Source organism: Microtus oregoni, unplaced genomic scaffold, assembly GCF_018167655.1.
Source record: "Microtus oregoni isolate MIOR12 unplaced genomic scaffold, Mior012 000010F_ref0000083, whole genome shotgun sequence".
NCBI lineage: Eukaryota > Metazoa > Chordata > Mammalia > Rodentia > Cricetidae > Microtus > Microtus oregoni.
Window position 1 is genome coordinate 19311192 of NW_024543069.1, and position 24221 is coordinate 19335412.

At 42.2% G+C, this 24221-nt stretch overlaps 2 protein-coding genes across 15 annotated transcripts in view; one reads left to right on the plus strand and one right to left on the minus strand.

Annotated features, from left to right (window-relative positions):
* The window catches only part of Med12l (mediator complex subunit 12L), a 310727-nt gene that overhangs the window by 163798 nt on the left and 122708 nt on the right, over positions 1–24221 (minus strand). The window lies entirely within an intron of this gene.
* The window catches only part of P2ry14 (purinergic receptor P2Y14), a 46934-nt gene that overhangs the window by 12520 nt on the left and 10193 nt on the right, over positions 1–24221 (plus strand). Inside the window, exon 1 of one of the 2 annotated variants that reach the window (XM_041659485.1) lies at positions 14696–14798. The exons of the other annotated variant lie outside the window; for it this stretch is intronic. Coding sequence (XP_041515419.1) covers positions 14796–14798 — 3 coding nt within the window. The 5' untranslated portion in view covers positions 14696–14795. Of the gene's footprint in view, positions 1–14695; positions 14799–24221 lie in introns of those variants that run through there. 2 annotated transcript variants of the gene reach the window in all.

Here is a 24221-nt window from a genome sequence, read left to right on the forward strand (position 1 = left end):
CTATATAGCCTTGACTGTCCTAGACCTCTCTATGTGGAGCACATTAATTTCAAACACAACTATCCATCTGCCTCTACCTCCCAAGTGCTGGACTTAAAGGCATGAAACACCATGTCCCAATGACTTTATATTTTAGTTTACTATTCACGCCATAGTAACTGGTCACCCAAGGATAAATATTTCTTTTTCTACATTATCGATAAAGTCTATGCAATTATGTGTAAATGTGTAAATGAAGGGAAAAGTAAGTTTTTAGAGTAAAACTGGACTTGCCAAATTCCTTACACACTATTGGCACAAGGACCACAAAAAGGCACTACCATTTCTTAGTAGAACAAGCAGGTGCCTACTGCTGCCAGCCAGATGTCAGGGCCACCCATAGGTCCATTCTTACCACTAGAGCCAGGATGTAAACTCTTGCCCCACTAACATTGGAGGCAAACTGCATTCCATAGTTATTCAAAAAAACCAAGTAACAACTGAATTTTCAACTGAAAATAATCACTCACTGCTCAAAATACAGTAATTTTAGTGGCGTGAGTCCTAAAAGGTAGAGTTTCGTTTCTATGACAACACTTAGGCAGGAATTCACCAATCTCTTGTATTACAAATAAAACTATCTGTAAATTTATTCTGACTTCCATTAAGTTCTGAAGTCTGTTCCCAGGTCAAAACGGCTAACTTCGCAGTGGTTTTCAAGTATTAACAGGGTTTGATTACAGCTCCTGGGGCCATCCCTAAAGCAGGTTTCTGGAGTGTCAGGACGCAACAGTCCTGGAGGACATCGGTTCCAGCAATGTCTTAAGACAGTACAGGTTCTGATCATGACCCAGCGCTGACCGTTACAAGGTTAGAGGATGATACGGGCATTGAGGCTTTACTCTGAAGGGAAGCCCCAGACAGAAAGATCTAAAGAAAACAAATGTCCACCTCTCTGCTTTATTTCCAGTATATCACCATTTCCTTCCACTGTCAACAGTTCAAGGCAGGCTACACATTAACAGTTCAAATCACTCCAGAAAATATTTGCTCAAGTCCTTATAGTCCGGACTAGTATAACAGCTAAGTGGGTGAGGGTACTTGCCACAAAGCCTGAGTTTGATCCCCGGGACCTACATAGGAGAAAGAAGAAACCAACTCCCACCAGCTGTCTTCTGGCCTCCATCTGCATGCTGCAGCACGTGCTGTACAAATGCACATATTGATACACGCACTAAAACAAATGTTAAAAATGTTTTTAAAAACTTAAAGTACCCTATAGCCATTAGATGGCATTAGAAACTAGTTTGGGTATTAGCATAAAACAGCAGCCATCTACGTACCTCCATCACTAGCCTCCTACTTCACCCACCCCATAAACACATCTTTTTTTGGGGGGGGGTAGGATCTCCTCATCAATTCTACATGCAAAATACCTTTCTAATCTCTCCTATAAACAGGCGTTTCCAATGTAGCCAGAAACTCACCCCACATTGAATCAGCACTTACTACATAAAAACAGGGCTCTGAAGATCAATATGGCCCTCCCCAAAGAATCAAAGCCTTTGCCATTTGACCATTCACTGCGGAGTTATCACCAGGCAGTTCCTCCTCTGCACCAGGTAAAAACGTGGAGCTTCAGGTTGCAGCCCGAGGATACGGAAACTGAGAGATGCAGAGCAGCTGTGATACGTTCAGAAGAGAACAAACGGTGACTGGACATAGAATGTCACATTTGAGTAATTGAGTTTATTACAGCGAGAATGGCACTTTAAAGAAATACAGTCATTTACAAGATAAAAGCCAGAGGCTATTGCTTTTTAAGGATTAGTCCCTAATGTTCCTACTGAGAAACACAATCAACAGAGAGCAAAGCTGGTGCACTCCGGGCTGTGCTTTGGAAGATGTTATTAAAAAGAGGCCATAAAAAGACTTTGGACCTAGGTCACAGGAAATGAGCAGTGATGATAAGCTTCTAATGTTTTCTCACAGTGTCAGTGGACCCATTTCCTCAGGATCCTTTCTCCACTTTCACACAGAGAGGCTGAACTATTCACACCCAGCAATACTCTCATGACCTGACACCCACCTGGGAACCTTTGCAGGTCAACCAGCCGCCATACAGAGGAGCAAGCAGGAGGCTGTGCTTGACCCATGAGATGCAACGTGTTATGAACACCCTGCACACACTCAGAGACACATACACACACACACACACACACACACACACACACACACACAGAGAGAGACACACACACCCTCCCTCTAAAGAGCTTACAAATCTCATTTATATAACAAAAGTGCTTACCACACAGCAAAACCAGGATTTGCTCCAAACATTCCAATGAAGACACGTAAGTCTTAGAGAAAGGAAAGCTCAGGGGAGACCCAGGGGGAGAACAGAGTGAGAAGGGCCATAGAGAAGTAGGACTCATAACAAAGCAGAACAGAGGAAGAAGGCGGGTAACCACTGTAGGCCAAGACACTGGTCTTTCTGACTCTAGTTAAGAAACAGGATGAATTTTAAAAGCAGTAGATGAAAGAATCCGACAGAATAGGTATGAATCAAACACTTTCAGCCAAGTGACTCAAGCCTGTAGGCTAACAGCACTCACTATGTAAAAAAAGCTGATCTGCCTTGTGCTACATTGAGGTATCAGTAAATTCTGGGCCTTCAAAGTATTTTGTTCCCAAAAATTCTCTCCCAACTCTCCAGAGTGTACTGATCTTGTGTGAGCATGTCCCCTGATTGGCCCCGGGCAGACCAGCTCATTTCTGATGGTTCACACTCTGCTGTTTCACACTCCAAAGCATCGCAGGTGTGAAGTCACTCCACTTTCTTCTCTTGGTTAGGCCTGAGGTGGATGACTCTTTCCCATTCATTCCTGGGGCTTTTTACCACATCCTCCTCAAATCATACAGGCATAAAGAAAAGCTAGCTTGGTTCAAAGAGAGCTTCCACTTTCAACAGAAAGCCAGATGCTGCACGCTCAGCCACTGAAGTCCACATCAGGGCAAATGAGCAAACTAAGGTGGACCTAACACTGCCCTAACTCTTAGCCCATTTACTAAGACTCCTTGTTCTTTGTATATTTAAAATTTGTAAATTACTGAATGCCTGTAAAAACATTTTTAGTACTAGTAATAAATTATACAATGGACATATGCATAAAGGTATATTATCACTTAGGGAAATAAAAAATAACACTAAATGCTGATTCAAAAAAGTCAAGATTCTACTGGCTACATTACCAGACCCCATGGCTGTCCAGCTTCCTTATGTACACACAGAGCTCATCCAGCAGCTTCTCTGCACATCCAAGCCCATCTCAGACATGCGAGAAGTATGTAACAGTGTCAATGGAAATGCAAAACTACAGCTTCCCCTCAAAGAGAACAGCAGACAATTTATCCTCATCAATTATGAGTCACATGACCCAGGGACACAGATTACAGTTATTCTAAATTGCATGTCAAATATGGCAGCAGGTTCATGGAGGTTTTATTGCTACAGAACAAACCTATAAATCAAGACTCTTGCACACAGGTGAAAACACCAGGCTAGCAGGAAACAGCAAAGCTGGGAATCTGTTACAAATAGACCTCAGATACGATTTTTAGCTCTTGGCTGGTGGAGGCGGTAGTCTGCTAATACATCCCAAAAGGCTGCACCTGATAGTCACGAGGATATTAGGCAAACACAGTTGTGGGCAAGGAATGTCTAATAAGGTCAGGATAGCGCAAGATCAACCGCAATTAGAAGCTGGTCCTGAAACATTCCAACCCCCGCCCCCCCCCAGCCACTGAGGTGCCAGCTTTGTTGAAGGTCCTGTTCAAGGTGCTTCTTTCCAGTACAGACGCAAACATGAATTCCAAACAACATGAGAGAGATACGAGAAAGTTGCTCAAGAAAAAAAAAAAATTCCACAAGGCTGTCCTCAATATCAAATTACTACATGGCTTAGAATCCACTGATTTAATAAGCTTTAAATATTCAGACCTACAAAGACAGCTGCCCACACCAGCACCTTGCACTCATGGCCAAGGAACAAGAATGGAAAGGGAAATCCCAGAAAGGGAAACCCCAAAATCTTGGTCATGTGACAAAGCAGAGCCCTGCAGACCACACAACAAAACAGTCATGGCGGGAAAAGTTCCCCAAACCAAAAGAAAAGGAGCATTATTTAACTGTCTGTTCTGCTGGGGTTTTGCATATTCTGATAAGCAATCCAATACTCTCCTTCTCTGACACCATCACCTCTATTTCTAAATGTCCACCAAAGCCTTGGAGTTACAAAAGCATGTGGGAGGCCCATGGCTGCGACTTGCAGACTGGGATAATTCTAAAATATTGACACTTTCAGAACAACACAGCCTCAAACTATTTTCCATAGGCTAAAGAAACCACAGTAGCACTTAGGACAGCAACCCTGTAGCCTCCTCAAAGGTGTTAAGTTCATTATTTCATTGTTGTGACTTCTGCTTCAGATGACAGTTGTATTTAAATGGGCAGGGGTTCACTATTCAAGCTTTTATTATATTAAAAATATTAATTCTCTGTCTGCTATATGTGCTTCAAATGCTTTTTACTAATTTTCCATTTTCCTATAACTTTGTTAAATGTTTTTCTGTTTTGCGCAATATATCTTTCTTTCCCTATGATTTTGATGTTTTGTTTTAAATGACATGAAAATCCAGGTTTATAGTTGCAGAAATGTTTACCTAAATTTCCCCTCATTCTTTTATCTTTTATACTTCATTTGCATGATTTTGTACTCCTTTTAAATTTTTACTGAGCTATACATTTTTCTCTGCTCCTCTCTCCCAAGACCTCCACACTGCCAATTTTCTCCTTCCTATGTAGATCCATGTATTTTTCTCTTAGGGTTCTCTTTGTTGCCTAGGTTCTCTCAGGTTGTAGATGTAGGCTGGTTTTCCTTTGCTTTGTGTCTAAAAGCCACTTATGTACATATTCTATTTGTCTTTCTGGGTCTTTACCTCATTCAATATAATTTTGTCTAAATCCATTCCATTGCCTGTAAATTTTAAGATATCAATTATTTTTTACTGCTCTGTAGTACTCCATTGTGTAAATGTACCACATTTTCTTTATCCATTCTTCGTTTGAGGGGCACCTAGGTTTTTTCCAGTTTCTGTTTATTACAAATAACACTGCTATGAACATAGTTGAGCACATGTCCTTGTAGTACAAATGAGCATCCTTTGGGTATATACCCAAAAATGGTGCTGCTGGGTCTTGAGGTAGATTGTTTCTAATTTTCTGAAAAAAACGCCATACTGATTTCCAAAGTGGCTCTACAAGTTTGCATTCCCACCAGCAGTGGAGGAGTGTTCCCCTACCCCACATCCTCTCCAGCACAAGTTGTCATCGATGTTTTTGATCTTGGCCATTCTAGCAAATGTAAAATGGAATCTCAGAGTTGTTTTGATTTGCATTTCTCTGATGACTAAGGATGTTGCACATTTCCTTAAGTGTCATTCAGTCACCTGAGATTCGTCTATTGCAAGATCTCTGTTTAGGTCTGTACCCCATTTTTTATGGGATTATTTGTTCTTTTGGTGTCAAGAGTTTTGATTTCTTTGTATATTTAGGAGATCAGTCCTCTGTCCAATGTGGGGTTGGTGAAGACCATTTCCCAATCTGTAGGCTTCCATTCTGTCTTGTTGACCATGTCCTTTTTTTTTTTTTTACAGAAGTTTCTCAGTTTTAGGAGGCCCCTCTTATTAATTGTTTCTCTCAGTGTCTGTGCTACTGGGGTTATATTTAGGAAGTGGTCTCCTGTGCCAATGCGTTCATGTGTAATTCCCACTTTCTCTTCTATGAGGTTCAGTGGGGTTGGTTTTATATCGAGGTCTTTGACCCATTAGGACTTGAGTTTTGTGCATGGCAATGGATATATTTTCATTCTTTTACAAGCTGATATACAGTTATGCCTCCACCATTTGTTGAATATGCTTTTTTTCTTCAATTTTATATGTTTAGCTTCTCTCTCTAAAATAGGTATTGGTATGTATGTGGATTGATATCCAGGACTTCGATTTAATTATTTTGTCCTCCTGTCTGTTTTTAATGACAATATCAGGCTGTTTTCATTATTGTAGCTCTGTAGTAGAGTTTGAAGTCAGGGATTGTTATGCCTCCAGTATAAACAGAGATTATGCTTGCATTTCTTGGCAACCAAGACCTGAATAATCACACAGAAACTACATTAATTACAACACTGTTTGATGGTTCAGGCAGGTTTCTAGCTAGCTTCTACATCTTAAACTCACCCATTTCTATTAATCTGTGTACCATTGTAGGCCTATGACTTACTGGTAAGGTTCTTGTGGTCTTTCTCCTTTGGGAGTTACATGGTGTCTGCCTGACTCTGCCTTCTTTCTCCCTGCATTCAGTTTAGTTTTCCCACCTACCTATATTTTGCCTTGTCATAGGCAGAAGCAGTCTCTTTATTAACCAATGATAATAAAATATATTCTTAGCATAGAAGGAATCCCACATCACTCCAGAAGTACCTTTATTGTACAGGACTGTTTTGGCTATCCTGGGTTTTTTTTTTCCATATGAAGTTGAGTATTATTCTTTCAAGGTCTGTGAAGAATTTTCCTAAGATTTTGATGGGTGTTACACTGAATCTGTAGATTGTTTTTGGTAAGATTGCCATTTTTACTACATTAATTCTACCTACTCAAAAGCATGAGAGAGCTTTCCATTTTCTGGCATCTTCTTCAATTTCTTTCTTCAAATTTTTAAAGTTCTTATCATACACATCTTTCACTTCTTTGGTTAGAGTTACCCCAAGATGTTTTAAGTTATTTGTGGCTATTGTGAAGGGTGATATTTCTTTCTCAGCCTGTTTATCAACTGTATAAAGGTGAACTACTGATGTTTTTGAGTTACTCTTGTATCCTGATATATTACTAAAAATGTTTATGAGTTGTAGAAGTTCTTCAGTAGAATTTTGGGGCCACTTATGTATACTATCATATCATCAGCGAATAGTGAGTTTGGCCTCTTCTTTTCCAATTTGTATACCCTTGATCTCCTTTTGTTGCCTTATTGCTCTAGCTAGAACATCAAATACTATACTGAATAGATATGGAGAGAGCAGACAACCTTGTTAAGACTACAATTTTAAAAGGAATGGGAATGCTAGCTCAAAACAAAAGGACTCACCCCGTGTACAAGCACACACATAGACACACATGTACCCACTCATACATTGTCTTGCAACATATTTCTAGAACCAGGGAATGTTTATGAGCATTTTAGAATACTACAGAAACTGGCAGAGGAAATGAAAAATTAATGGAGGAAAAAAAAAGGTCCTGAACTTTTCATTCCAAAGAAAGCACAGCAGAGCCCTTGAACATCCCAGTAACATCCCACCATCTCTATCCACCCACTCACTCTGAGCATCCTCAGAGTACCCTAAAAGTAATAACCTGAGGGTCTGAGGAATGTCTCTATGACCCCAACCTTGTTTATATCTTGCTAAATGATCCTTCTGATTCATCTCATGATAGCTTTAAGCAGTTTTGTGCCTCTTGATTCAGATACAAATCAGCCTGTAAACACACCAAAACATCCATGGACAGAAAGTGAAATGGTATCATGCTCAATTTGTACCTTGCTATCTAGGTCCACCCCAAACAGAGCTTCACGGGTCAGTGAGATGGCTCAGAGGGTAGAGTGGTTGCTATTCATCTTGATGACTTGAATGCAATCCTCAGAACTCATGTAAAAGTAGGACTGAGACGTAACTTCACAAAATTGTCCACTGACCTCTACATGCATGCCGTGACATGTACACACACACACACACACACACACACACACACTGACATACACACAGGTTGGGGAGGGAAAGAGAGAGAGAATACTATTTAAAAATAGAGCTTCATGTCAGTAAAACTAAAATTGAATAAAAACAATTCTATATATAAGGTGCTTTAAAGGGAATAAGAGGAAGGAAGGAAAAGGACGCATGGACAGGAGGTGGTCTAAGCATCTATCTGAAAAGCACTGTTTTGCTCATCCATAAATGCTATATTTAATTGCCCTTTTTAAGCCACACTCTCTTGAAGCAATCATTTATGACCTCTTAGAATCGGCAGGGAACCCCACAATGCATATTCTCATCTCCATGTTTTCATAGGATCAGATGATGAGAGCAACACATATTTGCTCTTCTAAGTGCCCAACACTCACAGTATTCCCCACAACAATGTTCTGAAGTGGCTCTCATTACTTTCTACAGGGGATAATCTATAAGGAACTGAAGCACAGAGGGGTCAAGTAATGCTCCCAAGCACACAAGCAATGTGTGACCAAGATAGTTTCCTTAATAAAAAAAAAATTCATCCTGGAGACTGTGCTCCTAACCACACACACAAATTGCCTCTAAGATCACGAAGAGTACTGGTCAACAAATGCTTCAACTGTCTAGAGACCGTATGCAAAACTAAGATCCTGTAAGTACGTAAACTGCAATGAGCCAACTGGCAACAGTGCAAGGAGCATTAAGATGAAGCTGAAGATTAAGTGCAAGAGAGAAAGGGGAGAGACATAGCTCCTGGGCAAGGTCTCTTAGCAACCACTCCAAATGGTTCTGAGCAAAGAGATGGAAAATGTGAGCATCGCTGGTGTCCACTTCTCTCACAGGACCCTGATTGTTGGAGGAGGCTGTGCGTTCAGCTACATCTTTATTTTCTTCTTCTGCCTTCTACAGATGTTCAAACACCCTAAGTCCTCAAAATCCACAGAGGCTTTGTGATGTGGACCCAGTAAGGGATCTCTGATTTGGCAGGAAGCAATTATTTAGTAGGTTCAAGTATCACTTTTTTTCCCATGGACCATGTGGGAGGGAGTCATCTGGCAGGGTTTTCGGCACTGTGCCGATATGAGGCACTACACATGTCACCAAAGAAAAGGATTATGCACGAAAACGGTAACAGCCCATAATATTATGAAGAGCCCCTGTTTTTACTGACCACCTGTTCTGCCTAGACATCACAGTATGACAATACACACCATGCTTCCTATGACTGTTCCAGCAACCATAAGGAAGGAGGTTGCACCATTTTACATATAAGGAAAGGGACTTAGAGAAAACACACCATGAACACATGGGCTCTCTGTAACTCAGGACTTGGGGTACCTTCTGAGTCCAGATGGGAATGCATTAGCACACAGGTTCCATGCAGGAAATGAAGAATGAAAAGGTAGTTTGGGAGTATCCACACAGCAGGTGGAAGACTTTATGAGGCCACAATGACTACAAATGGCTAACATCAAAATGCCAGTCAACTGAGCTTTCTGCTATTAAATTCAGGAGAAAATGACTCACCCCAAGGACTTTTCAAGACACGTTTCTGTTGAGCTCTGACACCAAGAAGCCTTGTTCCCATGATGCATGTGTATGTAAATGAACTGGATTGAATATTTTCCAGTGAAACATAATATTAAAATATAAGAGCTTAGATTTACATGCATTCTAAGTATCCTTTATCCTTGGACTAGCAGTGATTTTTAAATTTCAAATATTTGAGATTTTATATTTACATATATATAATGGGATACCCAGGAGTGCAACCCAATTCCAAACCCAAAATTATGTTTTATATACCCTCTTACCCATACAACCTGAAGGTAATTTTATATAGTATATTTTGTGAAGGCAAACTGGACAGGGACTCATCACATGAAGTCACACTTGAAAGCTTTCAATGTGTTTTGTCAAAAAGTTTTTGGTTTTGGAGCACCTGGGATTTCAAACATAAGCTACACCCAAAACTGTAGTCCATTTTCATACCTTACCTAATCTATATCGGAAACGGCCTCCTGAAAGAGAGAGTGGATGTTATCTCACGTACAATGGAAAAAGCTTCCCTGATCACTGAGGCAACAGGGCAACTGCAATGCTTAGAAATCAAGTCCAGAGCCTTGGCCACAGACAATAATCACCCTGCTCCAGCAATGCGGACAAAGGATCCCAGAGTCTGTGAAAATAGTGGATGTAATTATCTAGAGTAACAGAAAGTAAAGATGAATATTCATTTTCCCCATAAAACGGCAACATCAACCATAGAGCCTCAAACTACAATTACGTAGAAAGAGAGAGGTGGCCAGCTAAAAGCGGAAGTGGCTACCAGGGCTGGAAAGAGCATGGTTGGCTATTTTCATTCTGAAATCTATCAAATTCTTTGGCTTCTTAAAGAACATAAATGCATGACTTGAACTGACATTTTGAAACAGTTTAATATTTATTAAGAAACAGCAAAAAGAAATAAGAATCAAGTTTTTTAGGCTGAGAGAACTATGGAGCTGTCAATAGTTAAATGACAGTTACCTTCTCGTACCAGAATGACTTCTTTTCTCTGCCAAACTTGCAGAGGCAAGGACCCAGGTCCACAGACTGATAAGCAAGGCACAGTGATCCACATCCAGGAAGCCAATCTGAGCAGCCTATGGGTACCGTCCCTCCTCCAAACCAGAGCAGGAAAAGGACTTCATGAATCAGACTGAGAAGGGACATCAGAGGACCTATATTTCCCCTAACCAGTAGAGACCAGCATTTCATTTGGGACACAACAAAATAAAGCAGAATATAAATGAGGCCCCACAGAGTAGAGAGGGGGAAGCCATCCCTTCCCTCCTCCATTCTTAGTAGGAATGTAAGAGGTTTTAGGGATACAGAGACTTCAGCAGGCAAGGAACAGGCTTTTTTCAGGTAGGGTCCAAGGAACTGAAGTGGCAAGAGGTATGATGTGTTTTGGAAATGAGGTACAGCCTAACCCACATCAAAATGCATGCATGCTTCATGATATTGCTGCTCTACTCCATCTTGGGACGGGACTTAGAGCAGTGATGACTCCATACAGAAAGAGAGACTGGAGCTGGGCAATGGTGGCACACGCCTTTAATCCCAGCAATCAGGAGGCAGAGGCAGGCGGATCTCTGTGAGTTTGAGCCAGCCTGGTCTACAGCACGAGTTCTAGGATAGCCAGGGCTACATACAGAGAAATCCTGTCTCAAAAAAACAAAAAAGAAGCAGCAGCAGAAGAAGAAGAACAACAACAACAACAGATTTGACCAAGTCAAACAAAGTAATAGAGTTGTGCCTCAAGTTAGCATGTAAGAACACATTCTCTCCCAGGCATGGCCAGCCTGTGTGCTACAGGCTGTATGCATATCAGGTCCAATATTTTAGGTGACAAGCCATGTGGTAATGTCAAATGCTAGACATCCATATCTCCACAGCCAATTTTATTCGACATTGGATCTTCAATCGCAGACACTGGCATTATCTCACTGGAAAGAGCTCATGTCCCATCCCTGGTCACTATGTAGCTTTGAGTCTGTAAACTTTACAGGTTCTGGCCTCGTGCCCTGTCAGTTCTCTCTCCGGTTCACAAGACATGAAACAATTATGAACAGTGATTTTCAATTCCCCTATTTTCATCCTGGTATGTTCATGCAAGACCAGCTTCTTCCTGCAATGCATCTCTATTCTAATACAAAAAAAGAAGTGAACCAAGTTTGAGCCACATAATCCAAATTCCTGGTCTTAATAAAAATATATGTATCTTACTCAAGGCTTTCTATCTATCTGGGAAGATTCTAGTACCTGGTGGATTACAGATGAACACTGTTCCTCCTGCATTTCACATAAATATTTATATAAAAACAGTTATGCTTTATGCTGTAAATCACCAGCCTTCAGAAATAAGTGAGCACATAAGCTCTCTGTGGCTTTCCCAAGCATGCAGAAGTGTCACTTACAAAATACACATTGTAAGCAACACATGGAAGAGAAACTGAAAATCAACACATCTTAACTTTCATATTCTTTTAATCCCATGCATAAAAAATGGCAAGCAATAAGGATAGAAAAGCCACTGATGAATCATGCCTTCCCTCACAGCTTAAAATCTCGTTAGGACAAAACAACAGAGAAAGGCTTGTCCAGGGCTGGGGTTGCACCCAAGGTCCCTGCAGCACCATGCCCAAGGTAGCTAGTAAATGCTAGCTGGTGACTAGAAGGAGAGAGAGATGAATAGTCTTTTTCTGTGGCGGTTATGAGAATGAATTCCCCTGTATGGGCAGGTGAGGCAAGAGGCAGGAACGCTTTCTACAGGGTGGGTTAAGATGTGTCTGAAGGTAGTGATTCTATAGAGACAGTAAATACTCTGGGGGAAAAAAAAAACAAAACAAAAACAAAGACCAGCCTACTAGAGTCACGTCATCATCTCGATGTTGTTTAACAGATAAACTGCATCAAAGGTTTTTTGTTTGTTTGCTTGCTTAAGATGAGATTAAGCACTTCTTAAGGTGACTCCACACTATTCAGAATGATAGAAATCTCACTTAGGAATTACTCATAGACATTTTCACTTAATGTTTAAAACCACTTAAACTAAGAGGATATTTCCATGCCTGAAAGCACTGAAATCCAGACCTCAAGGATCTGCATGTCCACATGGCCTTAGGATACATAACAGTCAGAAGGGACAGATGACCAGGTGTTTATGGAGAGCATAAAAAGTGGTATGGACACATGATGCAAAACTATCCAGCCTGAAAAAGAAATGTGATTTTCCTATATGACGCAGCTTGCTTAACAGAAATCATATATACTAAGTGAAATAAGCCAGCCATGAGAGAGCTATGGGATTCCACAAGAGCACAGCACCCAGTGAAGTCAAATCCATGCAGACAGAAATCAGAGTGGCAGCTTCCAGAAAATAATAAACAGTTATGCAATTGTTTTGCATGATGAACAGATTTCTGAAAATGAAGGTGGCAATGGTTTTTCAACTGTCAAAGTAATGTCACTGAAGCCTTAGAAACAGTCAAGAGACTGAGCATGGCGGCTGACGCCTGGGACCCCAGGACATTGGAGGCTAAGGCAGAAGGATCAGGCATCAGCCTCAGCTCAAAGAGACCCTAATCTCTAATTAATTAATTAATTAGCAAACATTCAAGGTCCAGGTGCGAGGCACATGCCTCTAACTTCACCGTCCAGGAGTACCAAGGCACAAGGACTGCAAGCTCTGAGCTTGCTGAGGTCACAGAGGACGCTCAAGGCGAGCCTGAAGTTCCTAACACGACCATTTCAAAAACAAACAAACAAACAAAAAATGTCAGGATGGAATGTTTTCTGTGCATTTTCACAATTCAAAGAAAAAAATGCTGCCTTAAAATATTTTTTTAAATAACTGGTAGGCGAGCAGTGGGCGGTGAGGAAGGATGTGTGCAGCTCACAGAAGTCACAGGAAAACAGATTACAGGGCAGAGGGGAAGTGAAGACAGAACACGGGAACCATTTTATTTCAATGCATCTGCAGAAGGGGTTAGAAGAGCAGCTTGATAGTTGCTTAGGAGATAAGGAAGAGTTTGAGGAACTTTTACTTCTCTAAGACAGAGGGCAGGAGACAAAATGGTGAAATGAAAAACTGAGATATTTAAGAAAGAACAGAGGAAGTGAGGCAGGTCCAAGGCTGGAAGCCTTCACATGAGACCAAAGAACATGAGGGAACCTGAACGCACTGATCCTGAGCAATGAGGTGTGATTGTGCTAACCCAGAGAACAACTAAAGAGTGAAAAACCAGGGGAACAATTGGCTAAATATTCAGAAACTAGGGCCAGGTAACAAACCAAGATGGAAACAGGGATGTCCAAAATCAGAATGGAGTTGTACTGACGAACTGGAGAAAGAGCAGAAGTCCCCACTAAGGGCTGGTGCTGATGAGGCACAATCAGCATTCCCTGCACCCTTTGGACTGAGCATACCCCAGAGAGACTGGGACCCTCTTAACCCCTCTCTGATGTCTATCGCTACATTGCCAGCAAGGTCAAAGGTCCCGTGGACACCCAAATGTACAGCCTACACGTACACGTACATGTACTCACCTGTACGGCGCTACAGTAGAAGCGCACAGGTGTGCTTTACTCTCAGATTAATTTTCAGTTTTCCATGGGAAAAAAAAAAGAAAAGAAAAAACTTTCGAGAAGCTAGCTAAAATCAGGAGACTCAGGAATGCTGTCGCTATTATTACTGCACCCTCACAGAAAAGGTCAAACTAGACATGGGAACAGTCATCCTCCTGCCGCCTGGGTTCCTCTCCCTCACCACACACCCTCACCCACTGTTCACCCTTGGTCGGGCCTGAACATCCGTAACCATATGGAAGTCTGCCTCAGATCCAACTTACACAAGCACGGATTAGAGTTGTTCTCCTAGGGGTAGTGGAAGTTTGCACTGCTTGATGCTGGAGCGTTTGGCGAGAGGTCAGCATTTCAGAGAGTACTTGAAATGTTTTGCTTTGAGAGCTAATGCAGCATTTCCCACTTGTCAACATAAGCAGACCGGGCAAAAAGCAAAGTACATTCCCTTTGGTACCAGTCAGATGCTGCATCTGTTGCTGATCCAGTCTCACCTACAAGGACGGGAGAGACTGGAGGAGTTGGTGAGGAGGAAAACTCCATCCAGTTCAGGATCCAGTAAAAGACTAAGGAAACGGCAGGGCTGCTGCAGGACAGCAGTGGGCTTTGGCAGAGGAGGGGTTAAAATGAGTTATCTGATACTGTAAAGTGGACAAGCACAGCTGGCTGATGACGCAATCCTCAGAGCAAAGGCAAGCCAATATCTAAAATGCTCAAGACAGAAAACAAATACGGAGTGCGAAGGCCACAGCTCCACCAAAACTGAAGCCAGACTGGAGATGCTCCATGGGAGGAAGTCATAGTCGCCTCCGAAACACTAATGCCTAGGCTTCTGATGAGGACTTCATGGTGAGTCACATTTTCATTTCAAAAGAAAGAAACAGGAATTACATTGGCTTCATAGTGCTTGTGTCTTAGGGCTTAAACTTTCGTTTCCTCGATTCTTAAGTTTTTTTTGTTTTTTTTTCTTCCGAGATTTAACAAACATGTAAAGAGTGGCTTTAGTTTTAATTTGTGTGTGGGGGGGGGGCAAGGATGAAGATGTATTTATAAAGTTCGATCTACGGTTTACCTTTCTATGAATTGTAAAGGAACTTTCATGAAGCCTTGACTAACAGCTATCTAACATAAAACATGCTTATATTGTACTCTAGTTTATTGATCAGCTTTCTAAGGATTGTTAGTTTAATAAGTCCTATTTTATGGAAAAATTGCAAACTTGCAACTGACGGGAGAGATTTTAATTAATCAACCATACCATATCCTCATGCTGGAAAAAAAAATTAATGTAGTTAATTCAGTATCTACTGTATACTGACAGTTTTAAAGTATTAGCACTAACAACAGGAAATTGTCCCGGTGGGTAATAAAAATAGCCAGAGACCTGCAATTTGATCACTTTTTCTAATAGAAGGGAGAGCTTTCTCCACCTTTAGCTGCCGTCATGTGTACAAAGGCAAAGAGCCACCACGGTACCGCATGATTTCAGATGACAGAGGGGGTCTCTAGGAACACTTCCGTGCATCGAGCTCAAAGGTTATAGCCCTCCACCTTTAAGACTTCACACACAAGCAGTTGGGTCACTGGATGTTCCAAACAGCTGGATGACACCGGGAAAATCTCTTCATGTCATTGTTTTACCAATCTGAAAACGAGTTGAGCAAGTTTCAGGGACGAGATGATTTGTCTGATAAAGGGCAAGGGTACTACTCAGAGGAAACAACCACCGGGCTTCAAATCTATTTCCTTGTCTCTAGCAAACAGTGATCGGGTCCAATAAAATGCACGAGCGGACGAGAAGTCCACGACTGTGCAGAACAAGTTAGTCCTTTAGCTGCATGTTTACATAACAAGGGCAGTAATCCCATTATACAAAATAGTCAATATTATTGGGACTCAAGAGGAAGCAAGCTTTGCAGATAAACAGCTAAATTTTGATCTACCGAGACTTTGAACGACATTATGTGTTTGGGATTTAACTTTCTAACCGGCTTCACCTCTGTCCCAACACCTATTTAAACAACAAAAAAACAAACGTGGGTGTATCTGGCACACAGCGGACAATAAAAACTGAATTCTCTTCCTATCTATTGACTATTAACGCAGTAAGTGAGGGTCAGGATTACCAAGAGAACTACCAACACTAAGTTACCCAACCTGTGTAATAAAACACGGCGAAAGTTACAAAGTCATCTGTGACACGAAGGGGAAATGAAACCTTATATGCCAATTTACAGACTATGTAAGTCCTACAGAAAACAGAACATTGGGCCAAAGCACACGTAGCACACAGGTATCAGCCAGGTCCACCCAGTGCAGCCTGCTCTGAGTGACCCTGCAGTCTGCACAATCCGGTCACTCCTTCCTGGAATTCACAAGTAGGCCTGGATCCATAAAGGTGGTGGTTTTACCCAAAAAAGAAGTGAGAAGAAGCTACAAGGGTTAAATGTGTTAATTTGCAGGCTCACCCAACATATGCATATATTAAGTACATATATATGTATATATGTGAAAAAGAATCCGAGATGGAAATGAAAGATGCTAGATCTATAGGAGCCAAGACTAAGGAGCTGTCCGTGTTGTTGAATTACTTATTCAGCGTAATGTTTTTTTTTTTTTGCTATTTACATTGTTCAGTATACATAGGTTAAAGGCTAAAGTACTAAAATTAACAAACTAAGCCCAATTTAAAATTCTTTTATTAGAAAACACAGTGAAACATATTTCAGTCAAAATGCTTAAACTTTTTCCTTAGCGTTCCCTTCCACTCTTAAAGATCACAGAGGACTCTTACAGAGCTGCGTTAGAATGTCCGTCCAGGTCTTCTAGGCTGCCAATGACAGCTGGGAAGAGTTCTGTCAGTGCTAGTGCCATTCACGAGAGCATCGAGTACTAACCTAGTATGTGTTCAGGATGGTGTGCACAGGCAGGGAGGTGGCGCCAGTCTAAATTTCGGTACATCTACTCAACACTTGGTTTGCAACAATCAGGTGGTTCTCAGACCCACGAGCCACGTAAGCTGCTAGGAAGGCTGTCTTGGCTAAAGAATCTCACAGAAGTAAGGAGATGAGAGGAGTGCTCTGGCCTCTGGGGCTCCTTTCCTGCTGCCAAATGCAGCAACAGTGGCTTCCTAACGTGGAACTGGCACGTGGTACCAAGTTCCACGTATAAATACCTGATATTTTGTTACAATGAAATCCTTCACTCTTAGTGCTTAAGAAGATCCTTTACTCGTGTTTTGCAGACTAATCATTTAGAGAATATAAATTCATGGAAAACTTTCTAGGTCTAGATGCTCATCCTACCACGGTAAAAGCAAAGCTCACACTGTGACTGTTACCTTGTCTCGGCATTGTAAATTGCAGTTGTCTACAATTCTGCTATCTGAAAGAAACTGATCAAATGAACTGGGGACGAGTATGCAACCCAGATGCATAAATTACAGCCACAGTTAACAACATGGATAATGTGTAGGAGCACAGACGCAAACACCTAATTCAACAACCAGAAGAAACTCAAAGTGCTTTCAGATTTGAAACTTAGTGAGTATTTGGGTTTTCAGCTTAACCACACGCACCTAACCAGTAAAATTTGCGCAAACATTTTATAAAAAATCAAACACACAAAAATCTGAAACACTTTCGATCCCAAGCATTTGGGTCAAGTGGGATTCTAAACTGTGCATGTAAAGTCAGATTTCATGTAGTTATACATATTTTGCATCAAATAATAATACAAGAACCATAAAAGATTACGACTTCGTTTTTAATCAAAATATTGATTTGGGAGAGGTGGCTCACTGTATAAAGATACCTACTACCTTCTACCCCTGAGGACTTGAGTTGCTCCCAGAACCCACGTGATAGAGAAACTGACTCTCAGGATCGTCCTCTCCCATCCTTTCAGTGTGCATATGCATGCTCCATGATCAATCAACAAATTAATGCAATAAAATAATTTTTAGAAAATCAAAATTTTATATACCTGTATTTACATATCACATGCAAATCACAAATGCTTTTAGGAATATGTGTGTGTATTGTGTGTGTGCATGTGTGTGCATATAAATATACAGTTGCTATGAAACTGCAAGGCAGAAAAGGAAAGGCTAGAGAAGACAAGATCCAGACCCCAGGGAAAGAAGCAGAGCATGGTGGGTCATAGGCAGGCCACTGGTTCCAGGTACCCACACACGATTCACAGGACTTTTTCTGTTGTTGAGTTTGAAGGAGATAAAAATTAACAATTAACAATCATGCTTGGACACTGTGATAAGAACGCATAATAAATCATGAGCCATAATTATTCTAGTTTATATCCAAAGATATCTACATAATTGATCTTCCTTGCAGGATGTGACAGTTCACAAAAGACTACAATAAAACTCGGGAGATTCTGAACAGACTCGCCTTTTGATAGCTAAGTGCTTAACTTGCCTGCAGCTACGCGAACAGATTCGTGCAAATTGGGTGGCCACTGAGTTTCTGCTGTTTGTCACCCACTACTGAGAGTGGTCCCGTACTCACGCGGCTCACTGTTGGGACACTGGCATAGGTAGAGAGGGGAAGAGGTTGGAAATATTATTGAATTTTTTAAGGATGTATTTTATGTTATTACGTATGAATCTTTTGTTTGCATGCATGTATGTACGCCAAATGTGTGTCGCTGCCCTCGGATATTGGAAGATGGCATTGGGCGCCTTGAAACTGGAGTTTACAGATGGCTGTGTGCCACTATGTAGGTGCTGGGGATAGAGGCCAGGTCGGTGTGAGAGCTATAAACAACTGAGCCATTTCTTCAGCTCCTGTCCCTTTAAGAGATGGAAAGAAAATACACCTGGGGAGGGGGTAGAGGACACAAGGAGGAGCGTGGCTGCTGCACAATAGAGAAAAAGCTCCTGAGAGGGGGTCACATGATCTGCGATCAGCAGGTCTGCAGCAGGGACAGGACCTCAGGCAGACACCAGGGCTCCAATTGCCTACACCCCAGTGAATTTTGTCCCTTTTAGACTTCATCCCTATAAGAGTGTCAGTATGAAAGCAAACCCAGCCGGCTGTTGCTGTTATTCCTTTGCAGAGTCTGACAAGCTTAGGCGGTAGCTCTTGCAAGACCCTGACATGGCCCCTATCAGTTCTCAGGGATCCGAAACCTTCAGGAGTTTGGGACAGACTGAAAACATCTATCTGCTCCATTCAGCCTGGCACCAAATGACAGAACCTTGGGAGCCTCTTTTTTTTTTTTTTTTTTTTTTTTTGCTAATTTTTGTTTTTTATTTTTAAATTTTGTTTACAGGACCAAAAAAGCAAAAAACAGAAACAAAAACAAAGAAACCCACCACCTAGGAGAACTGCTCGGTTACCCAAAGCATCAATTATCTACTCCTAGCTTTGTCTCCCTGCCCCATACTGCACTATTCCACAGGTCAGCTGTCAGTGGCATTCAAGAGCCGTACACAGACCTGCCTCGCTTGCCCTGTGCAGCCTGGCCAAGCTCACACAGTAGTAGGGGCTTCTTCTGACCATCAGGAGAATGGTGCTGATGGCTCAGGCTGAGGGATTTAGCGCAGACAGGAAGGGGCCATGTTTTACCAGTGTTTCCTCCTCCAGGCCTCTCCTGCCACTTGCCACGAAGCCAGCACATGCAGGTCAGATGCAGGAGAGCCTCCTGAGGAGAGGAGGATAGAGCCACAAGACAGGGGCTCTGGAGGCCACCTGTGGGGATGTGCTCAGCACACAAGTTTCTCTTATCTGTCTGCCTCCTGCATAACATTGGGACATTCTAGATCATTCAGCACCCAAGCTACTACTACTCTGAATCATTTGCAGGGTCACCACACAGAACAAACTAGGAAAAAGATTATTTTAGAAGAACACAGTATTTTCAACTAATTAAGGCATCAGTAACTTTAATCCATCCCACTCTTGGTTCTAGGACACAGCTGCACACAGTGAATCATCTAGTCAAGATTTCTAGATTCTTTTTTTTTTTCAACTAAATGAGGACTGCATTCATCTCCCAAAATTTCTCAAGAATTTAAAGTTTCACAGTTTCCCATGATCCACCTATTCACTCTAATTACTACAGAAAAATGTCCCTCCATCCTCTTGTCAATTATCTGAACCAGCTCGGCAGTTTTGCTATTGCTAACAGTACCTCAGTGACCCACTGGCTCACAGTTCCTGATACACATGGGCAAAAATGCTGCAGTCCCCCTAGGAGCTAAAGTATTCCACCACAGGATACATAAATGCTTATTCTCACCAAATAGTTCCAGTTCACTTTCCACGGTGATAAACTTGAGAAACATAAAACTGAGCGCTATTTGTTAAGTCCTAAAACTTAATTTTTAAAAGTCCTGAACAGTTCTTACAAAGGTAGTCATATATTAATATATATATATATATATATATAATGTTGGAATAATTTATATTTAAAAGGGAAAAGATAAGAAACACTGGATTCAGGGCAAGGCAACTTCTGATTGGGAGAAGAAGGCAGGGAGCCACAGATGCAGGATGGGCTGGCAGGGCCCACGTGCTGAGGGGCTCTGAACTCCTCCTCCTGGTGGGCTTCAGTCTGTATTATATAAGTTAGTGGGTACTCCACTGGACAGGAGAACCACTGTGGAAGCAAACAGCATTATATGTGTGTATGAAACGAAGTAGTTTTCAAAGAACGACAGCAAAGGCTATATATAGAATATAGCAAGTATGAGAGACAGGCCAGGCTGAGACCTAGTAACCAGAGGCAAGAGAAGGTTAATCCACTGCAGTCAATGTCTGCATGAGATCAGTGGCTCCTTGACCTCTCAAGACACAAATGAATGGACCAGAGTTACAGAGTAAACAGAGAGGATGCTGGGAAAAGAGGAGGGAATACCAGCACATGTCAGGACCACAAGCTCTGAGCTCCAAACAGGCATGGAGCATACCAGAGCCTTTGTTGCTTTGCTCTCAACATCAAGGGCACTGACTAATAATTCCTATCAACAGAAAGAACATCTTTATAAGGAAGAGAAATTTTTGCTTTACTTTTAATGACGCCATTTAAAAGATTTCAAATAATACAGTCATGGTATTTCAAGTGGTGGAGTGTACAAAAGAGTTGTGGGCCAAGGGGCATCTGCAGCTCTGGGGACCTCGGTGACCCCAGGGGCTGAGGCCTTGTACTTCCTGGACACTGCACACAGGACCAACTCTGCTCTTGGTGCACAAATAACAGCAGAAAGTAGTTCTGGGACTGAGGGAACCGGTGGTTTTTCACAGGAAACACTGGGAGATGCTGTTGTGCCTGCCTGAAGGTGGGACAGAGTGGAAACAGCAAGGCAATTCTGGCTCACCGGGGAGTGTGAGGCTGCTGGTGACCTCTGTCTTCTCCCAGGAGAGATACCTGAGGCACTTGCAGAAAATGCAGGGGCCAACAATCTAGTTACAAAGCTGGTGGCCTGATTAGGATGACCCTTGCGAACTAAATCAACTAACCAGGGAAAGAGCATGTGAGAAAAGCTTAAAGTCCCACCGAGGGCTTTTTAAACTAGCTTGTTTAGATAAATGACTGGTACAGACTAACTTTCTCCAGCATAGTTGACTGAAGTCAGCGGTGCACAAGAGACTTGATATAACTTTTAGCAATACAGATAGAGAAGAAACCACTTTTAGCGCTGCCATTGGAGGAGAGGCTTCTTCAACTTCATAATGACTACAGATACACACTGAACTTACTTTTTTGTCTTCTGTAATACCTTAGGTTAGGTAATTAAATCAGGAATTCAGACTTTCTGGAACTATCTATGATAAAAAGTGGTTATAAAAATTCAATGTTTGGGGCTGGAGAGATGGATCTCTGGGTTTTCTATTGTGAGGAGGATTATGGTCTTTGAAAACATTCACAACTTGAGGGAAAAGTTTATATCTTGAGCACCTAGGCAAAGCAAAATATAAAATAAAGCATTAGCATCAGAAGAAAGATTTGAAGGAGGTAAGCAGAGGCAATCCTTACTACGAACATATTTAAAAAAAACATGAGTAAAAGAAAATCTTTTCTGGATAGTTTCACAAAATCTAAGGAAAGGTGGGGCTAATGACTCAGTACATACAAAACAGGAAGATCTGAGTTCAGATCCCCCACACTCACACAAGCGCAGGGTGGGCATGGCAGCCTGGGTGTAATCTTGGTGCTAGAAAGCTAAAGACGGTCCCCAGGGGCAAGCTGACTAGCTAGCATGACTAGCCAAAACAGTGAGCTGTCAGTTCAAATGAGAGGAAGATCCTGAATGTTATCCCCTGGTATGGGCACGCTCATGCACACACACAAACACACACACACACACACACACACACAAACATACACACACACACATACACAAACACACACACACACACATACACACACACAGACACATACACAGGCACACACACAGAGAGACACATACACAGACGTGTACACACCACACACACACACACATGCCTGAACACAGATACACATACACATGCCCCAAAGAAAGGATTCGAAGGAATCCAAGGAATGAACACAGCCACAGCTATGGCTATCAACAGAAAGAAGGGATTATCATCAGCGTTTTCGTAGACAAGCACTTTCTCACAGCAGGGGTGAAACAGCATCTGATAGCTGCCATGGAGCAAAGCAAAATGAAGACCGTTTGATCCTATTAAACATCTCTTGGAAAGACAGATTTTATAAGAAGAAGAATATCGAATGGAATGCTGGGAAAGGACCTCTAATCCAACGGTGACTCCTCGTCTGTCGGTCAAGGGCTAGGAAGAGGAGTGAGTCTGAGATTAAGGCCACCTTTACGCTTCCATGCTTCAACTCCACACACTCTAAAAGGAGTATGGTTGTTCTCTCTCCTTAGTAAAAACACTCAAGCCTGGCTCAGTTTACAAGCTAGTGTCATAATATAATCCATTAAAATCAGAGGGCACTGATCCCTCCAACAGGGGTCAACACTTAGAACAGGGAGAGGGAGCGCACAACACCCCAGGGGTCAAAGTATGTGGGAACCAGGTCTGTGCACGGTTTCCACTCCCCCTCACAGCCCTGGGCATTTAGATTCGCTCCCTTTGGCTATCTAACCCTGAGTCTTAAACAAACCTGCAGTCAGTGCTTGCTATTCAGCTCGAGTGGAAGCAAGAAAAATCTGCTTTCCACCCATGCAACCAAAGGCTATCCACTGACGGCCTAAGTATCACAGCTGGAAAGACTGAATGCAAATACATAACCGAGAAATGAAAAGACCATCTCTCTGGGGCCAGGAGAGGTCAGAGATGCATTTCCTTGCATGGCTCTAGAGAATAGGGCCCTGCGTTCCAAAAACAATACTTCTGGGAGGGGAAAACAAATCAGTAATTCAGGATGCTTAGCCTAGTATTTCTAGAGAGAGAAATCAGATCTAAGCCCTCTCTGAAGGCAGCGCTACACGGGTTTGGGCTAACACTGACGGCTGAATAAGAGCAGAGCCCTAAAAACTCCAAAAAGCGTAAAGCATTTCACCCTAACTCCTAAGTGCTACTTTCCTGTAACAAGAATGGGGGAACCATCAGAAGTGAAGCTTCCATCACCCTGCCCCCGGGGAGAGGGTGGAAAGTGCTGGGCTACGCAGGTGAGTCAGGGCACTGTACAAAGGGTCTCCTGTGTTTCCGACGGTCCTGTATCTCAGGGCAAAGGAACGACAACCTAAATAAATATGCAGAAGCGAGGGAGCCCAAGAGGATGGGAGACAAAGCCTTCTAGGGGCTTCTGCTTCTTCAGCTGCTGGCTTACTCACTCCTGAGATGTTCCCACTGACTCACGCACACTGCCAGGTGCCAGGTGCCAGGTGCCAGGTGCCAGGTGCCTGATGTTGACAGCAACAGGAACCCTATGAGGAAGCTTCTGTGCTCTCAGTTTAGAGATGTAATCTCTGAGAGACAGAGGCACCTGGCGTTTATTAAGATATCAGAACTATTAAGAACCGGAGCCACACTTCTAACCAAAACGCACTGCATCTCACGTGCATGCTTGCACTCAATCATTATGTTGGATAGTCTGTCCGCTATTCCAACAGAGCAGTAAATCTTTAGTGTTATATTTTGGTTGTGAGCCCAGCCTTTAACGGCTGAGCCATCTCTTCAGTGTTAATGATGTATTCCACGTGCACTTAAGGTATGGTACCAAAAGGACAGCTAAATTATCATCTTGTATCAGAGGGACATCATCTCCATCTGCGATTAAGCAGCCATTCTAGCAATTACTGCAATGTCGAAAGAAAACCAC